This window comes from Bos indicus x Bos taurus, chromosome 11 (assembly GCF_003369695.1).
Source record: "Bos indicus x Bos taurus breed Angus x Brahman F1 hybrid chromosome 11, Bos_hybrid_MaternalHap_v2.0, whole genome shotgun sequence".
Taxonomy (NCBI): Eukaryota; Metazoa; Chordata; class Mammalia; order Artiodactyla; family Bovidae; genus Bos; species Bos indicus x Bos taurus.
In genome coordinates, this window is record NC_040086.1 from 72,088,844 (window position 1) to 72,107,817 (window position 18,974).

At 50.5% G+C, this 18,974-nt stretch overlaps 2 protein-coding genes across 10 annotated transcripts; one reads left to right on the top strand and one right to left on the bottom strand.

Moving 5' to 3' along the window:
- Positions 1 to 40: 40 nt before the first annotated feature.
- ATRAID (all-trans retinoic acid induced differentiation factor) lies at positions 41 to 5,007 on the bottom strand. 2 transcript variants are annotated; one of them, XM_027555841.1, is made up of 7 exons: positions 4,924 to 5,007; positions 3,783 to 3,904; positions 2,059 to 2,130; positions 1,779 to 1,850; positions 1,557 to 1,678; positions 590 to 687; positions 41 to 374 (listed from the first exon to the last, which is right to left on the bottom strand). In XM_027555841.1, exons 1-7 carry the CDS (start codon positions 4,945 to 4,947, stop codon positions 270 to 272), a joined length of 615 nt encoding a protein of 204 aa, XP_027411642.1. In that variant the 5' UTR covers positions 4,948 to 5,007; the 3' UTR covers positions 41 to 269. The 2 variants fall into 2 exon arrangements, with proteins under 2 accessions (XP_027411642.1, XP_027411641.1); XM_027555840.1 differs by lacking the exon at positions 4,924 to 5,007 and adding an exon at positions 4,571 to 4,707.
- On the top strand, positions 4,692 to 15,847 carry SLC5A6 (solute carrier family 5 member 6). Of its 8 annotated transcripts, none has more exons than XM_027555835.1 (18): positions 4,692 to 4,779; positions 5,526 to 5,590; positions 7,597 to 7,678; positions 8,501 to 9,043; positions 9,370 to 9,435; positions 9,752 to 9,803; positions 10,163 to 10,230; positions 10,486 to 10,640; positions 11,019 to 11,159; positions 11,344 to 11,473; positions 12,005 to 12,093; positions 12,490 to 12,602; positions 12,922 to 12,989; positions 13,391 to 13,477; positions 13,624 to 13,805; positions 14,034 to 14,137; positions 14,364 to 14,479; positions 14,884 to 15,847. In XM_027555835.1, exons 4-18 carry the CDS (start codon positions 8,651 to 8,653, stop codon positions 15,034 to 15,036), a joined length of 1,917 nt encoding a protein of 638 aa, XP_027411636.1. In that variant the 5' UTR covers positions 4,692 to 4,779; positions 5,526 to 5,590; positions 7,597 to 7,678; positions 8,501 to 8,650; the 3' UTR covers positions 15,037 to 15,847. The 8 variants fall into 8 exon arrangements, with proteins under 8 accessions (XP_027411636.1, XP_027411640.1, XP_027411635.1 ...); XM_027555834.1 differs by lacking the exon at positions 4,692 to 4,779 and adding an exon at positions 4,827 to 4,963; XM_027555833.1 differs by lacking the exon at positions 4,692 to 4,779 and adding an exon at positions 5,191 to 5,261.
- The last annotated feature ends 3,127 nt before the right edge of the window (positions 15,848 to 18,974 follow it).

Here is an 18,974-nt window from a genome sequence, read left to right on the forward strand (position 1 = left end):
CTGAAGAAGCCTTTGCCACCCCAACCAAGAGACAAGAAGAAAAAAAGAAAAACTGTTTATTATGGTCAACAGCACAAATGTGAACTGGTACTAGTCCACTCCCGGACTGGATGTCTACAACACACTAGGGTTGTGCAAATTTCCATCTTCCTTCCATCGGAGGCCTCTGCCTTGGGAGGATCCGCTGATGATTGATGTCTAGGAAGCAAATCTCCCTGACTGGGCTAAGATGGGGATGATCTTTAGGTCAGTGGGAAGATCTGTGTGGTTCATGAAGCCTTGGCTTTTCGGCGTTGAGTCCCCCAAAGGAGGATGGAGATGGATAAGGTGGTGGATCCCAGAATACCAAAGAACATGAACAATGGGAAGGAGCCCTGTGAATAACAGACCAAAAAAACTTCATACAGGGTTACACCAAGGGCTTAAAACCTAACATTCAGTAATTCCTAGCATATCTGTCCCCTGAGCCAGGGCAGTTTTCTTCTGGTTTCCTTCTCTAGGTGATTTGCGTCAGCTGCTGGTCTTCTTTGAAAGAGGTACTTGATCTATGCGTATCTCTTACCCCTAATTAGGAGGCCTAATTCCTCACCTGGCGCATACACCTGTAGCCATGGAAGCCATCAGCACAGACACACTGCAAGAGACCTGGACCATCAGGTACACAAGATCCATTCTCAGGACATATTTCTGAGAGCCAGAGAGAAACAGAGAACATCACTGGATTTCATTAGGTATATTTCCCATATATCTCCTTCAGCTTAGATTCTCTCAACTATTTCTAGGGCAAAGGTAGAGTGGAAAATAGACTACAGATAATCAGAACACTATCATGATAACAAAATAATTTTAAGACCTTTCTTTCCAAAGGGTTAAGACTTCCGAGCTATGACAAACCTAGAGAGTGTATTAAAGCTATGACAAATGTAAACAGCATATCAAAAAGCAGAGACATTACTTTGCTGACAAAGGTCTGTCTAGTCAAAGCTATGGTTTTTTCCAGTAGTCATTCATGTATGGATGTGAGAGTTGGACCATAAAGAAAGCTGAATGCCAAAGAACTGATGCTTTTGAACCATGGTGTTGGAGAAGACTCTTGAGAGTCCCTTGGACTGCAAGGAGATCCAACCAGTCCATCCTAAAGGAGATCAGTCCTGGGTGTTCATTGGAAGGGCTGATGTTGAAACTGAAGCTCCAATACTTTGGAAACCTGATGCAAAGAACTGACTGATTGGAAAATAGCCTGAGGCTGGGAAAGACTGAAGAAGACAGGAGAAGAAGGGGATGACAGAAGATGAGATGGTTGGATGACATCACCGACTCAATGGACAAGAGTTTGAGCAAGCTCCGGGAGTTGGTGATAGACAGGGAAGCCTGGCATGCTGCAGTCCTTGGGATCATAAAGAGTCGGACACGACTGAGCACCTGGACTGACTGAACTGAACACTTCGGAAACCTGAACAAAAGGCACTTAGGCAATTTTACCGTCTTTCTGATCTAAAGTAGAGAATACAGGGAGGAAGGGTAGTTTCCGGAGGGGTGGAAGTGAGACAGCATACCTGGGTCCTCAGTGGTGTTGCAAATATTCCTTTGTCCTTCGCAACTCTGGTTGTTTATATAAAAAGTGATAGTATCCCAGGCATTAATACCTCCAGGACAGTTGACATCTTGTGGCAGTATCCTGAACACAACACAGGCAGTCATAATACGCAGACCAAAGTTGCTGAGTTCATAGCACTGCCTCTCTTTGGTTCTCTCCCGCACCCCACACTCTTACTCACAGAGTCTGGAGCTGAGTAAAGCCATGGAAGGTGTTGACCAAGTCACCCTGGAGGGGGTTTGCCTGAAGGTCTCTGCAAAGCACACACTGTTAGCACTGTGCTCTAGGAAAACACTTTACTTCCATTCATACATCTTTCTGGATGGTAATCCAGTTCTTATTCTGAGTTGTCCAAATGTAGACAATATTCAAACATCTTTTTAGCAGTCCATCCTCAAAGACTTTCCCATCAACCCTATGCCAAGGTCACTTTTTGGGAAGGAGGATAACTAACGACTTACATGATGATAGCAGTATGTGCTTGAGGAAAGTTTGGACCAGGGTCCTTCAGAGAGCAGTTCTGGAGATCCAGCCTGAGGAAATAAAGTAATTAGTGAAACTGTGTATCTTTCCCCTTCACCCAGGGTAAGCTATTACAACCCTCTTTACAGCTAATATTCATTGAACACACCTATGTCAGGACCACAAACTAGGCACTCTGGTAGATGTTTTCATCCTGCATTGTCCAATTAAGTAACCACTAACACATGTAGCTACTTAAATTTAAAAAAATCTGTCCCTCATTTGCACTAGTCATATTTCTTCAATATCTATTGCTATTCCTTTACTTAATGGAATGGTGCCTTAGTATTTACTTAATGACTACTAACTGCAAATATTACTTAATGCCTACTAACTGCAAAAATTGGGAGACTTAAAAATAACATTCAGTATCTTAGCTTGCAAGTTGTTTACAAGGTACTAGGGGAACAAGACCATCACCCAAAATAAAAAATATATAAACATTAAATTGCAATGTGAACAGTATATAAAATTAACTTGAGTGGTACAGACACTAAGGATGAGGAAGTGAAAAATTAAAAGATATTACTCTGGCATTTAGTAGTACAGAGTATTCACAAAAGATGTTGGAATTAAAGGACAGATATGTCCTAATTTGATGGAGGAAGGCAAGTTTAGGTAAAGAGAGAGGCTTGAACAGAGAAACAAAGGTGGCCTGCTTTTGGAGGTAGAAGGCTGAAGCCAGACTCTTCTGGAGGGTTTGAGTGGACAACTAATTGAAAGTAATGTTGGAAAAAAAAAAAAGAAAGTAATGTTGGAACGGTAGGTTGGGCCAGTCTATGATAGTTCCTGGTTTGTACTTTATCCTAGGACCACAGACAATTATAAGTGTAATTTTAAAGCCAGAGCAATAATGGAAAGAAACTGGTTTTCTGAAAGTTCAATACAAATAAGTATTTAGATAGATAACGGAATGAGGAGAAAGGAAGCAAGACAATCTGAATCAGAAGTGAGGGTGCTCTGAAAAAGGAAATGTTTAATAGGAATCTATTATGTTTTCTCCACATATCTGGAGAAAAGTCAAAGGAAATTAAGAGAGATCTAGTTTTGGGAGACACCTGCATAATGGTTGAAGCTGTAAGAATAAGTGGATTCTCAAGAGTGTGAGGGGAAAACAATGCAGGAAGTAATCTGTATAAGGGGACAAAAAGAGAAATTTGCCTCAAATATGAATTAATGAGAAGAGGAAGAAAACCGTGTATCAGTGTCCTGGAGGCCAAAGGAGTCATTTCATGGAGACACTACAGTAAATAAGCCAGAGAGTTGATAATAAACAAAAGAAATAAGGTTAAAAAATGCTCAAAATTATGACTTTTATGCATTTTTCAACCAGGAAGAACCACAGGGTTGTTTAAAGTGTTAGTCACTCAGTATGTGTCTCACGCTTTTCAACCCCATGGACTGTAGCCCGCCAGGCTCCTCTGTCCATGGGATTCTCCAGGCAATAATACTGGAGTGGGTTGCCATTTCCTTCTCCGAGTGATCTTCCCAACCCAGGAATTCCACCCCAGGTCTCCTGGACTGTAGGCAGATTCTTCACTTATCACGGTTTAGATGCCTCAAAAATATATATGAATATTTATCCCCAAAGCCAATCAGGCAAGCCTTGAAGAATCCGGTTTGGGAACTTTTTTCCAGTACCCAGGGAGGTCTTCTCCCTCACCCCAGGATGGTGCCTTCCCCATTCAGGCAGCAGCGGGCTCGCAGCGTTAGCTCTGGTGTCCGCTTACAATAAAAAGCCACTTCTGACAAATTTTGCACACTCCCTGGACACTGGGTGCATATCTGCAGAAGAGAGAGAAAAGCGGGGGGGGGGGGGGGGGGGGGGGGGGGGGACAGAGGCTCAAACGTTAACTGCCAGTATATGCTCCAGAATTCCTCTAACACAGGGCCTTTATATCAGATTTACAGAAGACGTATTTCTTCCTCTGGAACCAGGCGCCAAAACAGCGCACCGGAGAATTTCCGTACCGGATCTTGTCCAGGGAAGGATCTCATCTCTGAGAATTACTATTCGAACACACTTATAATGCCCTCTCCAACGACTTCTCAACCTGCCAGCCCCATGTGACCGGGTGTAAAAGGACTGCAGGTACACAAAGAACTCATCAAGCATTACAGAAAGTACAGTCCTACCAACGCACGCTATCCAGCGGCATTAGAACGCAGCAAGCTTGCAGAACGGCCGGAGGGCTCATTTGTGGAAAGAACTTATAGTTATTCCAATATAACTATTCGAGCGAGGAGGTCAAATTTCAAACGTCTTTGGACGTCAGCAGGGCGAAAGCGCTGGGAGACAGCGGCGTTGAGTACTCGGGAGTGGGAGCCGGCTAGGTGACGGGTAGGGAGGCCCCAGGAACGAAATCGGGGCTGCGGCAGGCAGGGGAGAGGGGAGAGCCGAGTGCCGGCGAGCAATTCTTTTTCAACCCAACCTTTAATCTGCTTCAGTACCTCGGGTAGCGCCAAAGCCCTTCCCACGCTCAGAACGAAGAGCAGGGCTGCAGCCCAGGGAACCAAGCTCAAAGGACTGCCGAGCCCGCAAGGGGCCATTTTTCGCTCCTTCCGACCTTCTCCACTGATCACGAGACGCGCGTGCGGCCCTGCCTCCCACCGTGTCACGCCCCCGTGCGGGGCGTGGCCTGGCCCGTCCCGCTAGTCAGGTGGGTTAGTCGGTGCTGGGAGGGCTGGGGTTACCTTTAGTCGTGGGGGTCAGCGCATTTTTTTTGTTGTCGTTGGGGGCCCCAGTCCTAGTTCGGGGACTAACCACACCCTTCTCCCCCCTTAAGCGAAGACCTCCTTGCCACCGTTTTCTCAGCGCCGCGTTCCATGCTCCCGGACGTCGGGGTAGCGTCTCTGAAGCAGCTCGGGGTTAATCCATCTGCCCGCAGTAAACATGGCGGCGCGAGGACGGGCAGGGGGCGGGACTCAGCTGTCACCCGGCCCGGCGTGGCCGGGCCCGCTCTCCCGCGGAGGCCGGACCCACGTGTGGAGATCGAGCAGGAGGGCCGGTCGAGGGCGGGCCGTGAGGGGTTGGGTTGGAGCACACAGGCTGCGGAGAGTGGCGTCAGGGCGGGGAGGGACGGGGAGGAGCAGAAAGATGAGGAGCGGGGTGGGCCGGCTCCTAGACTGGAGTCCGGGGAAGGTGAGCGTGCAGGCGGCGAGGTGGTAGTGGTTGTGCCACCTCGCGTGTGGAGGGAGGAGAGAAGTCAGGAAATAAAGAGGGTAAGGGTGATGGGGAGCAAAGGACGAAGGGCAAATCCTGTCGGGAGGAGACGAGCCTGAGGACCCTCGGGGCACCCTGTCCCTTTCAGCTCAGTCCTGAAACCACGCGGCGTCCGGTGCTCTGGCGAGGAGGTGGAAGCGGGATAGATAGTCCCCTAAGTCCTCATCTCCTTTGTCTTCCCAGAAAAGGAGCGATACAGATCTCGGGAAGAACGACAAGACCTTCTTAGTCTTGGCTGGGCCCTGGAGGTAAGGGGAAGACGAGGGCTATCCCGTGGTGGCACGAGGCCCCGACCGAAGGGGCGCCGAGGGAGCCCCGTGCCGGGAGGGACTGAGTGTGGGCTTTGGTTAGGGCCAGAAAAAACTCATCAAAGCTAATCAAAGCTCGTCTTCTAGCCTGGCTCCCCTTCTACCTACCCCCAGGTGTCTGGAATCTAAAAGCATTTACTTTCAGAAGGCTGGCACATTTACTAAGGCATTAGTTACTAGCGTTTTAATGAGGACCTCTAGAGCCTTTCAGATCTTGCGGGATTCTAGGCACAAGGACAGATTTTGAAGGCATCTTTTGGGGAAGATTGGTCCTCCGGTGGCCCATTTGCCTTTTGTAGGGGGCAAAGCAATTCATTTTGCTACCAAAGTGAGAGTGTGATTAGGGTGGTTAGGAATGATTCTCTTTCTTGTCTGTGTATATCAGACTTTTAAAAAGAGCCCCCTACAGCCTGCTATTTGGTGCCCTGTGTGTTAGAGTTTTAGTGAAACAGCTTTTCTGTTACTTTTAGCACCTCTCAGAGAGAGGTGAGTTTTTTAAAGGTTAGAAGGTCCCTGTCCTGCTCTTAGAACCATGTCTGGTGAAGTTTTTGTTACTGGGTCAGGTTTTTCCTGTCTTGCCTGGCTCTTTCTTCAGCCATCCAGGAGGGTTCTCTGCATCTCATGCAAATAGAATTCTCAGGAAGCCCTGCCAGTTTACCCCAGCAGCAGAGAGTCTGCGTTTCTGTACATCTTGTTTTCCATTCTATACTTTGACCTTCCTTCCTTTCTGCAACTACCTGCCTAGCCATATCATTAACCCTTTACGTCTGTACATTTGTACACAGCAGACATATTTCCTCTTACTCTCTGGTAGTTCCTATCACCTCTATCATAGCAATGAAAACCTTGCCAAAGAGGAGTGAGAAAACTTGAGATGTTGCAATGTAGCAAAGCCCCAGGCATCTTTAGGTTAAACCTGAGTGGCCTGTTGGGAACATTGTTCTGGGGACTCACATTTGTGACTTAGTAGAACATGTGATTCAAGAGTTGCCAACTTGTTTTCACCTCTTCGTTGACCCCAGGAGGTTCAGGGTTCAGGTTTGGTCTGCATGAAGCCATATCTTGCCAGGCAGGCAACATATATCCAAGAACACAGGGTAGGAGGGCCGGAAGACAGCGAAGCTGATCTTTCTCCTAGTGGGCAAGAACAGAAGACATGATTTATGTTAATCTGTCTCTAGATTAGTTGAAACCTAAACTTTGTTCCAGGAATGATTGACAACAGTTAACACTCTGCTCCAGCCCCAGTTCAGGGACTAGGGAGGGAGGGGCTTCTGGTGAATTACCTGTCACACTTACTGACAATCCTGTTATTTCTCTGTTGTTTTATATGATGCTGTCCAACCCTAGAGAACTAAAGAGTGTTCATATAAAGTGTATAACCTGAGAGACATGGTGTTTTGAAAGGTATAGATATTATTATCATTGCTAATACTTATAAAGTACATAGCACAGTGCTGTGTTTTACAACATGTGTTCAAAAAATGTTAATGGTCATCATGTTAGGCTTTCTAAATTCGCAGGCCTTGGTGTGTCTGTTGGTATATGAGGGGGTTATGCTAGTGATCTCCTAAGATTCCTCTAAGTTTTGGCATACCGTGATCTGGTCCTTGTTCTGAGGGTAATGGTATTTAATATATTCTCTAAGGATTAGTATTTATTGTGCAGGAGTTAGAACAGCAACTTTCCCATCTCTCAGCAACTCTTTTGCAATTCCTCCTGGCATTCAGTGCCAAGTGGGACTTGCAGCAAAAGCCTAATCCATCTAAGAATGCCGTTGAATGTGAGCTCCCTGCTCTCCATTCTGGAGTCTCTAGGGCTGAGCTGGAGTTTGGGGGTTGTAGGGTGATAGGGCCATTTGGACCGCAGTGATTGGTTCCCTGAAGGGGCCGCAACAAATAGCTGCTGAGCTTCACCTTAGCTCTTCTCACCTCTGCTTCTTATAGACCAGGCCTTCAGCCTCCGTTCAGCTCCAGACACGCAGCTTCTCCAGGCAGCCTTGCTTCACAGCAGGGATTGCTCCTTGAGGTGGGTGTCTGCTCCTGTGGGATAGCACCACTTTCCCTGACTGTTTCTCTTGCCCACCCCTGCCCCAACTCCCTGGCTGGCTAGCTTCTTTCTGAAGTGCCCCTGAAATTGTAACTGTGAACCCCTGGTTCCAGCATGTTGGCCTCTCACTTTTGAACCCAATCTCTCCCTGGATCTGCTACTGACTGCCGTGTTACAGGTAGAAGAGCTGAGAGGTGGTTGGCAGGGCTTTAAATAAGTTGGGGAGAACAGAGTCGTTGGCCTGGGGATGCCTGAAAAGGAATTTGAGGCTGCCGTGGAGGTGGTCTTCCTGGTGATCTTCCTGAAAAGGCGTGCTGTTCGGAAGGTGGGGCCTGAGGCTGGGAGAATAGAGGCCATGGTTTTGTTAGTCTCTTTCCTGAAGTTTCTTCTTCCCTGCTGGGTGGAGGCGCCAGGCTGGACTCTGCTGGCTTACATTGTAGTGACTGGGTCTGTGTGTTCAGGCAGCGGGTGGGGCAGGGGATTCTGAGAAGAAACTAGAGGGTGGGCTAGAGGTGATTTTTCTTTTCCTGCTAGGGTGAAGACCTTAGAAGGTTCTTAAGTTTCACAGTTGTGTATACCCAGAAAGGTCTTGGCCAAATAGTTACCTCCTGGCTATCTCAATCTGCTGCTTCCTCCCTCTCCTCCCAACTCTGCCCTACTAAACACATATCAATGCCTCCAGACCTTTCTGGTTGCCCTGGGGCCTGGCTGGGCAAATCTGATGGGTGTGGAATGCACAAGCCCGAGGGTGGGTGGCCGTGAAGGCAGGGGAGGCCTGCCTGAGAGCCAGTTTCTTTGTAGATCACCCTGGACAATGTCACTTGGTGGAGGAGGACTGTGAGGCGGTGTCTGGAAGTCAGGTTGTAGCGGCTTGCCTGTCACTGCCCAGCTGAGTGGCAGCCCAGACCCCAGGAAGAGCAAGTGGCCGCAGGTCACAGACTGAGAGAGAATATGAGTGTGGGGTTGAGCACCGCCACGCCCCTCCCTCCAGCCTCAGACACCAACGTGGTCACGTCCACCTTCAGCCTGGTGGACTATGTGGTCTTTGTCCTGCTGCTGGTTCTCTCCCTTGCCATCGGGCTCTACCATGCCTATCGTGGCTGGGGCCGACATAGCATCGGCCAGTTGCTGTTGGCAGATCGAAAAATGGGCTGCCTTCCTGTGGCCCTGTCCTTGCTGGCCACCTTCCAGTCAGCTGTGGCCATCCTGGGTGTGCCGTCTGAGATCTACCGATTCGGGACCCAGTATTGGTTCCTGGGCTGCTGCTATTTCCTAGGACTGCTGATCCCAGCACATGTCTTCATCCCCATCTTCTACCGCCTGCATATCACCAGTGCCTATGAGGTAGGTAGGGAGGAGCACAGAGGACTCTCAGGGGCAGGGGTAGAGAGAAGGAACCAGGCACACAGGGATCTGGGCCCCTCAACTCTGTCTGCCTGATGAGAGGGGCAGAGAATAAATACATCATGTGTCTAGAAGTTCACTGTGGTGAGGTCGGGCAGGGTAGGAGTTCGGGGAGAAGCACTGTGCTGAGGGGGGCCCAGAGTGGATATGAGTTGGCTATTTCCTCTGTTCCTGGGCTTCCTGAGGGAAGTTGTGTGTGATTTGTTGGGGATGGGGTGGGGAGGAATGCATTGTGTTTGTTTTTTTTTTAATTTACTCCTACCTAGTACCTGGAACTCCGGTTCAATAAAGCTGTGCGTGTTTGTGGAACTGTGACCTTCATCTTTCAGATGGTAAGTGGAATGAGGATAGAAGTTGAACCTGGTGCAGGGTAGAGGGACATGGATTCGGGCTCGCTGGAGCCTTCCCTACTCTCAGACTAGCAAGACTGAAATTCCTGCTCACCCCCAGAGACATCTTGTTGCCGTCCCTTCCAGTTCTAGCACACATAACCATGGTGGTGGCAAACCAAATTTTGGGAGAAGGGAGAGGGAGGGGGAGTGTAGGTGAAGGAAGGCCTCTGGGATATTGGAGCTGAGGTCTGTCTTTTCTTCTCTCTGCCCCACCTCATCGGCTCCTCCCGTCACATTTTCTCTCCACACCCAACAGGTGATCTATATGGGGGTCGTCCTCTATGCACCATCCTTGGCCCTCAATGCAGGTGAGGAGTCACAGTCCCTGGCTCCCAGCCACTGCAGGCTAGGGAAAACCTTTGGGAGGGGCAGGTGGAGGAAAGAATGCAGAAAAGAACCTAACCTTGACCAAGGAATTATTCCACTCTGGGCCCTTGGCTGGTCTTCACTAGAGGCGGAAAGCTAATCAAACATTACCAGGCCCCATCTGAATTGGTTAATCAACACCTTTTGGTGGAGCTTTACAAACCTTTTTTTTTTTTTCCATTGTGGTAAATGATTTATTTCATCCTTATAATCAAATGGTTCATATCTTACTGCATTTCCCTGGTTTATCCCTGGGAAACCCTCCTCTGGAGATAGGAATGTGATTTTTATCTGTTTACAGTGACTGGCTTTGATCTCTGGCTGTCAGTGCTGACCCTAGGCATTGTCTGTACCATCTACACTGCTCTGGTAACCAGTCTTAGGGAAGGGTGGAGAGGAGGGAGGTGGGGGAAAGAGGAAAAGGTGGGACAAGATAAGTAGGTGGGTAGTAGATAAGAATATAGGTGAGGAGATGGGTGTTGTGAAAAGGGATGGGATCGTGTCGGGGGATGGGATGTGATGGTAGGGAATGGGATGGGAAGGATTTCAGCAGCTGGCTGCTGCCCTCGCTGGTGGTGTGGCTCCATGGACATCTGTGGCAGGGGTGCTGTCTTCTCCCTGTAGGGTGGACTGAAGGCAGTCATCTGGACAGATGTCTTCCAGACACTGGTCATGTTCCTGGGGCAGCTGGCAGTTATCATTGTGGGGTCGGCCAAGGTGGGCGGTTTGGGGCACGTGTGGGAAGTGGCTTCCCAGCATGGCCTCATCTCTGGAATTGAGTAAGTACTCCCCTTCCCTGGCTGGGGTCTGTCGTGCCTGGGAGCTGAGCCCCTCTTAGAGCCTGCGCCTAGGGTGGTAGTAAGCAGAGAGGAAGCTGTGGGAGTTGAAGTGCAGCCTTGAGGCCAGTGGGAGGCTGGGCCTGCAGGGGTGGAGGACAAGCTCAGTGTTCCCCCGGGTGGTCAGGTGTCAGGATGTTTCTAGTACCTGGGATGAGGCTGTGGGTTGGTAGAATGGAACCACTCCCTCCCCACCCAGCCTGCTGTCCTGTCTTGAGTCCACTTTGGCCCCGGCAGCCATCTCTCTGCCCTGCCCCCTGTCGGAGGAGGGCAGGGAAGGCTGAGTCTGGGGCCACAGTGGCACGTTGGTGTCTATGGCAGGCTGGACCCGGACCCGTTTGTGCGGCACACGTTCTGGACGTTGGCCTTCGGGGGTGTCTTCATGATGCTCTCCTTGTATGGAGTGAACCAGGCGCAGGTGCAGCGCTACCTCAGTTCCCGCACGGAGAAGGCTGCAGTGCTGTGAGGGCAGGACTGGGAAGACGGGGGGCCCGGGATGGGGGAGAGACTGGGACCTGGTTCTGCTGCGGCAGTTTCGGTGGGGCAGGATACCAGGGCACACCCACTGGGCAGGACGTGGACCTGCCTTCTGGGGTGTGGGGACATGCCTGCTAACACCCTCTGCTTGCACTGGCCTCTCTTGCAGCTCCTGCTATGCCGTCTTCCCCTGCCAGCAGGTGGCGCTCAGCATGGGCTGCCTCATTGGCCTGGTCATGTTTACCTACTACCAGGAGTATCCTATGAGCACCCAGCAGAGTCAGGCAGCCCCTGACCAGGTGAGACGGCCTCCCTGCCCCCTGCCTGGACCCCTCCAAAGGGAGTGTCTGGGTGGCTGCAGAGAGGACCCCCACCTGGGGTGGGCACTGCATGTGAAGTCCTTCCTCCCTGGGATTCTGCAGCTGATCATAGGGCCCAGCCCACGGAGCGGGGACCTCCCTTTACTGACTCACTCCTCCGTACCACCTGCCCTGTCCTGTGGGGAGCCATCACACAGCTGATCTCTTCTATCCCTCCTCACAGCCTCATCTGGTAGAGGAGAAAAGGTGACCCAATGGGGTGGCTAGCGTGCTCAAGTCACACCACTGGCTGGGGGAGAGCTGGGGCACGGGCTGCTGCGTCCTTCTTTGTACAGAGCCCGCTTTCTCTCCACTTACTGTGGGGTCGCCTTCAGTGCCTGGCCCCCTTCCTAAGGCGCCCAGTCTCCAAAGACTGGTCGGTGCATGTGGGTGGCACATGCAGGGGAAGGGCGGCGCTCCCCTGGGAAGGGCTTCTCTGAGCAGAGCTGTACTCTTCTGCTCCGCCTGCAGTTCGTCTTGTACTTTGTGATGGATCTCCTGAGAGGCCTGCCGGGGCTGCCTGGGCTCTTCGTCGCCTGCCTCTTCAGTGGCTCCCTCAGGTACCTTGACCTTTCCCCTCAGGCTTGACACAGCTGACCCCTCTGAGTACAAGGTGACGGGTGGATGGGAGGTCCCTCTGAGCCTCTCATTGTGCCTGTTTGTGTGTGAACGACAAGGGACAGCTCTTCTGTGTGGACAGGCATGTCCTCTCCTAGGCGAGGCCCCTTTTTGGTGAAGGAGTCTTCTATACCAGGAATTGATTTACTTGAACCAAACCTGAACCCCAGTCAGAAGAGGCCAGGTGTCCCTGCCTCCCAGGCCTCTTCCTCGGTTCCAGCTGTCAGAGTAGTGTTTGGGTTACATGCGTCCTCTCCTGCCTTTAGGGCACTTGTCCCTCAATAGGGTCCCTTGTTAGGTTTGCCCTTCTGGACCTGACTTTCTCTTCCTTCTTTCAGCACCATATCCTCTGCTTTTAATTCACTGGCAACTGTTACAATGGAAGACTTGATTCGACCCTGGTTCCCTCGTGTCTCTGAAGTCCGGGCCACCATGCTTTCCAGAATCATTGGTGGGATTATACTTCCTTATCTTTTCAGCCATGTACTTTCTAAGATACCTCCTAAGCACTGTCGGCTGTCTGCTTTGAAGTACACTTGCCCAGTAAAGCACTGACCTTGATTATGTGCCAGGGAACTTCCTGGGGAGCAGTCTTGGTCACCTAGAAGTGAGGACAGGGTGGGAGGGACCTGGAGCTGGGTCCTGAGGTAATATGCTCCCTTCCCAGGGACAGAGAGGTAGTAGTTTGACCAGGGAAAGAGCTTTGCTCTGCTTTCCCTGCTTATTGTGTTAACTCACATCTGCTTATTTCTCCCCTGCTTTTTTCCCAGCCTTTGGTTATGGGCTACTTTGTCTGGGAATGGCCTATATTTCCTCGCAGATGGGACCTGTGCTGCAGGTAATGAGGGAACAGAATTGTTGGGGGAGAAAAGGAGCAGATTGAAATCAGAAAGGGAAGAAGACCGCTATTGTGAAAGGAATTGACACAGAGGGCAGGTGTCAGAAGTTCCCCTTTGACCGGCTACGCCTGTAGGTCTGAACAGACTCCCTAGTAGCCAAAAGCCCCAGAGTTGTTGTTGGCTCAGAGAGGTCTAAGGATCAGCCTCTGGAGAACCCCAGGCATATTCCCATAACTGTTTCTGCCCTCTAGGATCCTGCGTTCTAGTGGTTCCAGGGAGAAGAGACTGACAGATCTGGCTGGTGGGGCTCTGAGGCAGTGGTGGTGGCTCTGCCACATTGCTGAGGCTGGGGTCTCTGAGCCTGTGTGTTCTTTTCTTTTTCTCACCCTGTCCTCTGCAGGCAGCCATCAGCATCTTTGGTATGGTTGGGGGGCCACTGCTTGGACTCTTCTGCCTTGGGATGTTCTTTCCTTGTGCAAATCCTCCTGTGAGTGACCCACATGAGTCCAGGGTCATGTGTGGGGGTGGACCTGGGGAATGGCTTGGCAGGGCTTTCACTAGGAGTTCTGGGAACTGGTGTAAAGCTTTGGTGGGGCTGGCCTTGTGACAAGAGAGTGTCACGTCTCTGGGCAGGGTGCCATCGTGGGCCTGTTGGCTGGACTGATTATGGCCTTCTGGATCGGCATCGGGAGCATAGTGACCAGCATGGGCTCTGGTAGAGCACTCTCTCCCCCTAACGGGTCCAGCTTCTCCCTGTCCAGCAATCTGACTGCTGTCACCATGGCCACACTGATGCCCTCGACTGCCGCCTCCAAGTGAGTCAGAGCTCACTCTCTCCTTGGGGAAAGCAGCTCATTCTTGAGGGGTTTTCCAGGGCCCTTGCTAAGGGATGGGCCACTAGAAGCCTGGGGGGTGGGGAATGTTGGGTGTTGGTTCCCCGACCTCTGGGACCTTGCAGGGGGTGGGGGCGGGGAGCCAGGTGCCTGAGGGTCGGTTGCTCCTTCAATGAGTTGCTAATTGTCCTCACCCCCTGCTCTCCCCAGGCCCACGGGGCTACAGCGGCTCTATTCCCTGTCGTACTTATGGTACAGCGCTCACAACTCCACCACCGTCATTGTGGTGGGCCTGGCTGTCAGTCTGCTCAGTGGTGAGGGGGCGTGGGGTGGGCGCGCAAAGAAATGAGGACTGCCCGAGGGATGGCACTCAGGGGTCTGGGGTCTGAGCTCAGGGGCTCCTGGATGTCTGGAATAGTCAGGCTTCTTGGCGGAGCTCTAGGAGGTGGGTAGGGGCTAGGGGCTCAGAGGAGTGAGATTGGATGGCTCTGGGAAGTGCCCTGGTTATACACTAGAGTCTCAGGAGCACTTTGTCTTCAGGGGGCATGCGGGGCCGGACCGTGGACCCTCGGACCATTTACCCAGTGTTGCCGAAACTCCTTGCCCTCCTGCCCCTGTCCTGTCAGAAGCGGCTTCCCTGCAGAGCCGGCAGCCAGGTAGCTCCTCTGTTGTCAGATCACCCCTCCCCTCCCTCTCAGACTACTGCCGGACCTTCTGGTTTCCGTCCCCCCCCTATCTTCTTTCTCCCCCAGCCCCCATTCTCTGATGATCTGCCTGAGCCTGGGCCATCCGGCAGCAGGTGCCGGCTCCTTCCCACAGGGAAGCGGGGGCTTGGTGGGCAGAAGGGTCTTGGCCCCGAGCGGCCACAGCTGCTGGCCTGTCCTCTCCCTCCTCCCACCCTCGTGCTCACCCCAGGCCTGCTCCTCCCCCCGCTGCCCCTTGCTGGTCCCCTTTCTAGCCAGGATCACAGCGGGGTCACCCTTCCTGCAAGAGGAAAAGGAGGTTCCTTCACCTCCCCTTTCGTCTCACGTTCACCCCACCCTTTGCCCACATTCCCCAGGACCTCTCCTTGGAAGCCTGTATGTTTCCAGAGAAGATGAGCAATGGGATGCTGAGGGGCAGCAGAGACCAGGTGGACATGGCTGTGCCTGAGGAAGGCCCCGTCCAGCCGGGGATCAGCCCGACCTTCATCCTCCAGGAGACCTCACTGTGATCCTGGGATCACAGACTTGGGACCCAGACCCAGAGGCCCCTGCGGTACTGGGATGAGTTCCCTGGTGTTCCGCAGGAGGGTCACAGACTGAGTGACCTCACCCACACCAAAGGACCTTGTTCTTGGGAGTTTGTGCTACAGCAGAAGCTGTCATGTCACAGGAGGTGTGAGAGTAGGACAAGGTTTTCCTTGTTCTTTGCCCATCTGTTCTCTAGAGAACCAGGCTTGCAGGGGGTACAATTCTGCCAGAAAAAGGGATAGAGGTAAATCTCCAGGCAAAAGGATAATGGCTTCTGATTCAGCATCGCCAGGCTTCTTTGAAGTGAATGGAAATAGCTGTGCTGGGCCCACTCTGGCAAGATTGATGCGGAGCTGCCTTGGCCAGCTCTTGTGTCCCTTGCAGTCCCATTGGAGCACGGCTTCTGCCAGCCACACAGGGCCCCTGGGACACTACTTTGAGGTTGTCTGTGCTACCCAGACATCCTGATCTGTCTACCTCCATTCTTGAGAGGGAGGTTTTGGTGTCCCTGAGAGGCCTCTCGGAACACGCAGGTACATTAATTTCCTTTGTGTAGAGTAGGGACGTTTTTCACCTCGCTGCCCCACCCCCTACCTTTGCAATGGGCACTTAGGGATGGGGTGGATGTTGAGAAACCAGGACATGACCAGGTCCACTGTGGAGTGTGCCATCCGTCTGACTCCTGAGCCATGCCACCCTCGTGTCATTTGGTCATTCATGCTCCTGTTTCCTTTTGGAGTTTTACCCACATATCTTTGTTCCTAAGGAATAAAAACTGCCATTGGGCTAGAATCTGGGTTCCTGTACTGTCTGCACCTGCTCTTGTCCACCCTAGTCCTGTCCCTGGCGAGGGTGAAGAGCCCCTCCTCCCATGCACAGGTCTTCCCCTGCTGAGGGAGGCCTGCAGGGGACCAAGGGTGGCTGGTGAGGTTTCTGATCTCTGGCCGGTGTGCATGTCTACAGGGGGTGATGTGTTCATGGGGTTGAACGTGCACTTTCCTCTGCTGCTTCTCTTCCCGTGTGGCTCGGTCTGTTGCCTGTCCTGCCCACTTGTCCTTGACCAGAACAATATGTTGCTCTGAGAATTTCCACTTTGGGGGCAGGAGGAAGAAGGTTGCTATTTAGCATTTAAAAATAGAACATTTAAGGTGGACTTTTATGGTCTTGTGAAGAAACTCTGCTTATGCCCACCCACACTTGGTCTCTGTCTCTGCTTGGCCCCATCCAGCTGGCCAGAGCACAGGCTCTTCAGGCCCCTCTTGACAGCCCCCCACCTTGGTCCTGAGGGCCACAGCTCAACCTGTTTCCCTACCCCACCAAGCTGCTAGGGTTCTAGCCCTAGCCAGGCTCTCATTCATTCCTTTTTTTTTTTAATTTTTTTAAATTATGAAAGTATGATAACACATTTACAGGAGACTTGGAAAATACAGAACAAGGTTACATATAGTTCCAATATATATTACAATTATTTTTTAAGTAAATTAAGATTTTTAGTTGGAGTTTCATCATTTATTCTTCATCATATTTATCCATCACCCACTTCATGCAAGGGCCTCACCTTGGCTGCCATCTTATAGCTAAAGAATGACTGTGCCACCCAGGGACCCTGCACCAGGTCCCACCATTGGCATTTCAGAGTGGCCCCTTTTTGCCTCAAATTCCTGTATTTTAACTGTATTTGCATAGAAAAGGGGGGACCCTGCAGAACTCAGAACTTTCACAAGTTATATTAAAAGGGAATAATAGATTCATTCTTGATATAAGTAATTCAAACTCAACACAGATGTTCCTTCATCTCTAATGCAGTAACTTATCTTCATGCAGAAAAGTACCATTTAATAATTGGGGGTGAAGTCTAATGGACTGATTTGGATTGATATACTGGTTCATCCGTCCACCTAACCTCCTTAAGCTTCAGTTCCTTCATCTACTAGGTGTGAATTTCATGAAGGTTCAAGATTGTAAAGGATTGATGCATTCCTTAAATTCCAGTTATTGTAGTTTTCGAAGCACTTTTCGTGACTACCTGATTTTATACTTTGGGAGAGAAGCACACACCATGTCGTTTGCATTTTCATGTATCAGGTAACTGGAGTGCTTGCCTAGTGATTGGCTGAAGCAGGGCTAGAACCCAGATCTGTGACTCTCAGTGGCCTACCAAAGTCACATCTCTTGTCCTGGAAGCTGTGTCCTTTGGGATAGGGTGCACACACAGGTGACAGGGTCTGTCCTGACACAGCAGTCCAGAGAACAATGATGTATTAAATAGGTGCTACTGTACCATCATTCTAGAACCTTCCTAGGTCAATTCAGTTCAGTTTAGACACTCAGTCGTGTCCGACTCTTTGTGACCCCATGAATCGCAGCACGCCAGGCCTCCCTGGCCATCACCAACTCCCGGTGTTCACCCAGACTCACATCCATTGAGTCAGTGATGCCATCCAGCCATCTCATCCTCTGTCATCCCCTTCTCCTCCTGCCCCCAATCCCTCCCAGCATCAGAGTCTTTTCCAATAAGTCAACTCTTCGCATGAGGTGGCCAAAGGACTGGAGTTGCAGCTTTACCATCATTCCTTCCAAAGAAATCCAAGGGCTGATCTTCAGAATGACTGGTTGGATCTCCTTGCAGTCCAAGGGACTCTCAAGAGTCTTCTCCAACACCACAGTTCAAAAGCATCCATTCTTAGGCACTCAGCCTTCTTCACAGTCCAACTCTCACATCCACACATGACCACAGGAAAAACCATAGCCTTGACTAGACGGACCTTTGTTGGCAAAGTGATGTCTCTGCTTTTGAATATGCTATCTAGGTTGGTCATAACTTTCCTTCCAAGGAGTAAGCGTCTTTTAATTTCATGGCTGCAGTCACCATCTGCAGTGATTTTGGAGCCCCCCAAAAATAAAGTCTGTCACTGTTTCCACTGTTTCCCCATCTATTTCCCATGAAGTGATGGGACCAGATGCCATCATCTTCATTTTCTGAATGTTGAGCTTTAAGCCAACTTTTTCACTCTCCACTTTCACTTTCATCAAGAGGCTTTTTAGTTCCTCTTCACTTTCTGCCATAAGGGTGGTGTCATCTGCATCTCTGAGGTTACTGATATTTCTCCCAGCAGTCTTGATTCCAGCTTGTGTTTCTTCCAGCCCAGCGTTTCTCATGATGTACTCTGCATAGAAGTTAAATAAGCAGGGTGACAATATACAGCCTTGACGTACTCCTTTTCCTATTTGGAACCAGTCTGTTGTTCCATGTCCAGTTCTAACTGTTGCTTCCTGACCTGCATACAGATTTCTCAAGAGGTGGATCAGGTGGTCTGGTATTCCCATCTCTTTCAGAATTTTCCACAGTTTATTGTGATCCATAGTCAAAGGCTTTGGCATAGTCAATAAAGCAGAAATAGATGTTTTTCTGGAACTCTCTTGCTTTTTCCATGATCCAGCAGATGTTGGCAATTTGATCTCTGGTTCCTCTGCCTTTTCTAAAACCAGCTTGAACATCAGGAAATTCATGGTTCACATATTGCTGAAGCCTGGCTTGGAGAATTTTGAGTGTTACTTTACTAGCGTGTGAGATGAGTGCAATTGTGCGGTAGTTTGAGCATTCTTTGGCATTGCGTTTCTTTGGGATTGGAATGAAAGCTGACCTTTTCCAGTCCTGTGGCCACTGCTGTGTTTTCCAAATTTGCTGGCATATTGAGTGCAACACTTTCACAGCATCATCTTTGAGGATTTGGAATAGCTCAACTGGAATTCCATCACCTCCACTAGCTTTGTTCATAGTGATGCTTTCTAAGGCCCACTTGACTTCACATTCTGGCCTTCAAACCTTGCTTTAGACCCACAGTAAAATGTTTCACAGCATGACCCAGTACACTCATACATTGCATTGTGTTACTAAAACATGTCATGAAAAAGGGTC

Coding starts and splice junctions, on each gene's coding strand:
- ATRAID (XM_027555840.1), bottom strand. CDS start 4,669: ATGGCCCCTTGCGGGCTCGGCAGTCCTTTGAGCTTGGTTCCCTGGGCT. Junction 3,905..4,570: donor GGGCTTTGGCGCTACCCGAG/GTACTGAAGCAG, acceptor TCTCTTCTGCAG/ATATGCACCCAGTGTCCAGG. Junction 1,679..1,778: donor TTTACTCAGCTCCAGACTCT/GTGAGTAAGAGT, acceptor TGTTGTGTTCAG/GATACTGCCACAAGATGTCA.
- SLC5A6 (XM_027555835.1), top strand. CDS start 8,651: ATGAGTGTGGGGTTGAGCACCGCCACGCCCCTCCCTCCAGCCTCAGAC. Junction 9,436..9,751: donor TGACCTTCATCTTTCAGATG/GTAAGTGGAATG, acceptor CACACCCAACAG/GTGATCTATATGGGGGTCGT. Junction 12,990..13,390: donor AGATGGGACCTGTGCTGCAG/GTAATGAGGGAA, acceptor TGTCCTCTGCAG/GCAGCCATCAGCATCTTTGG.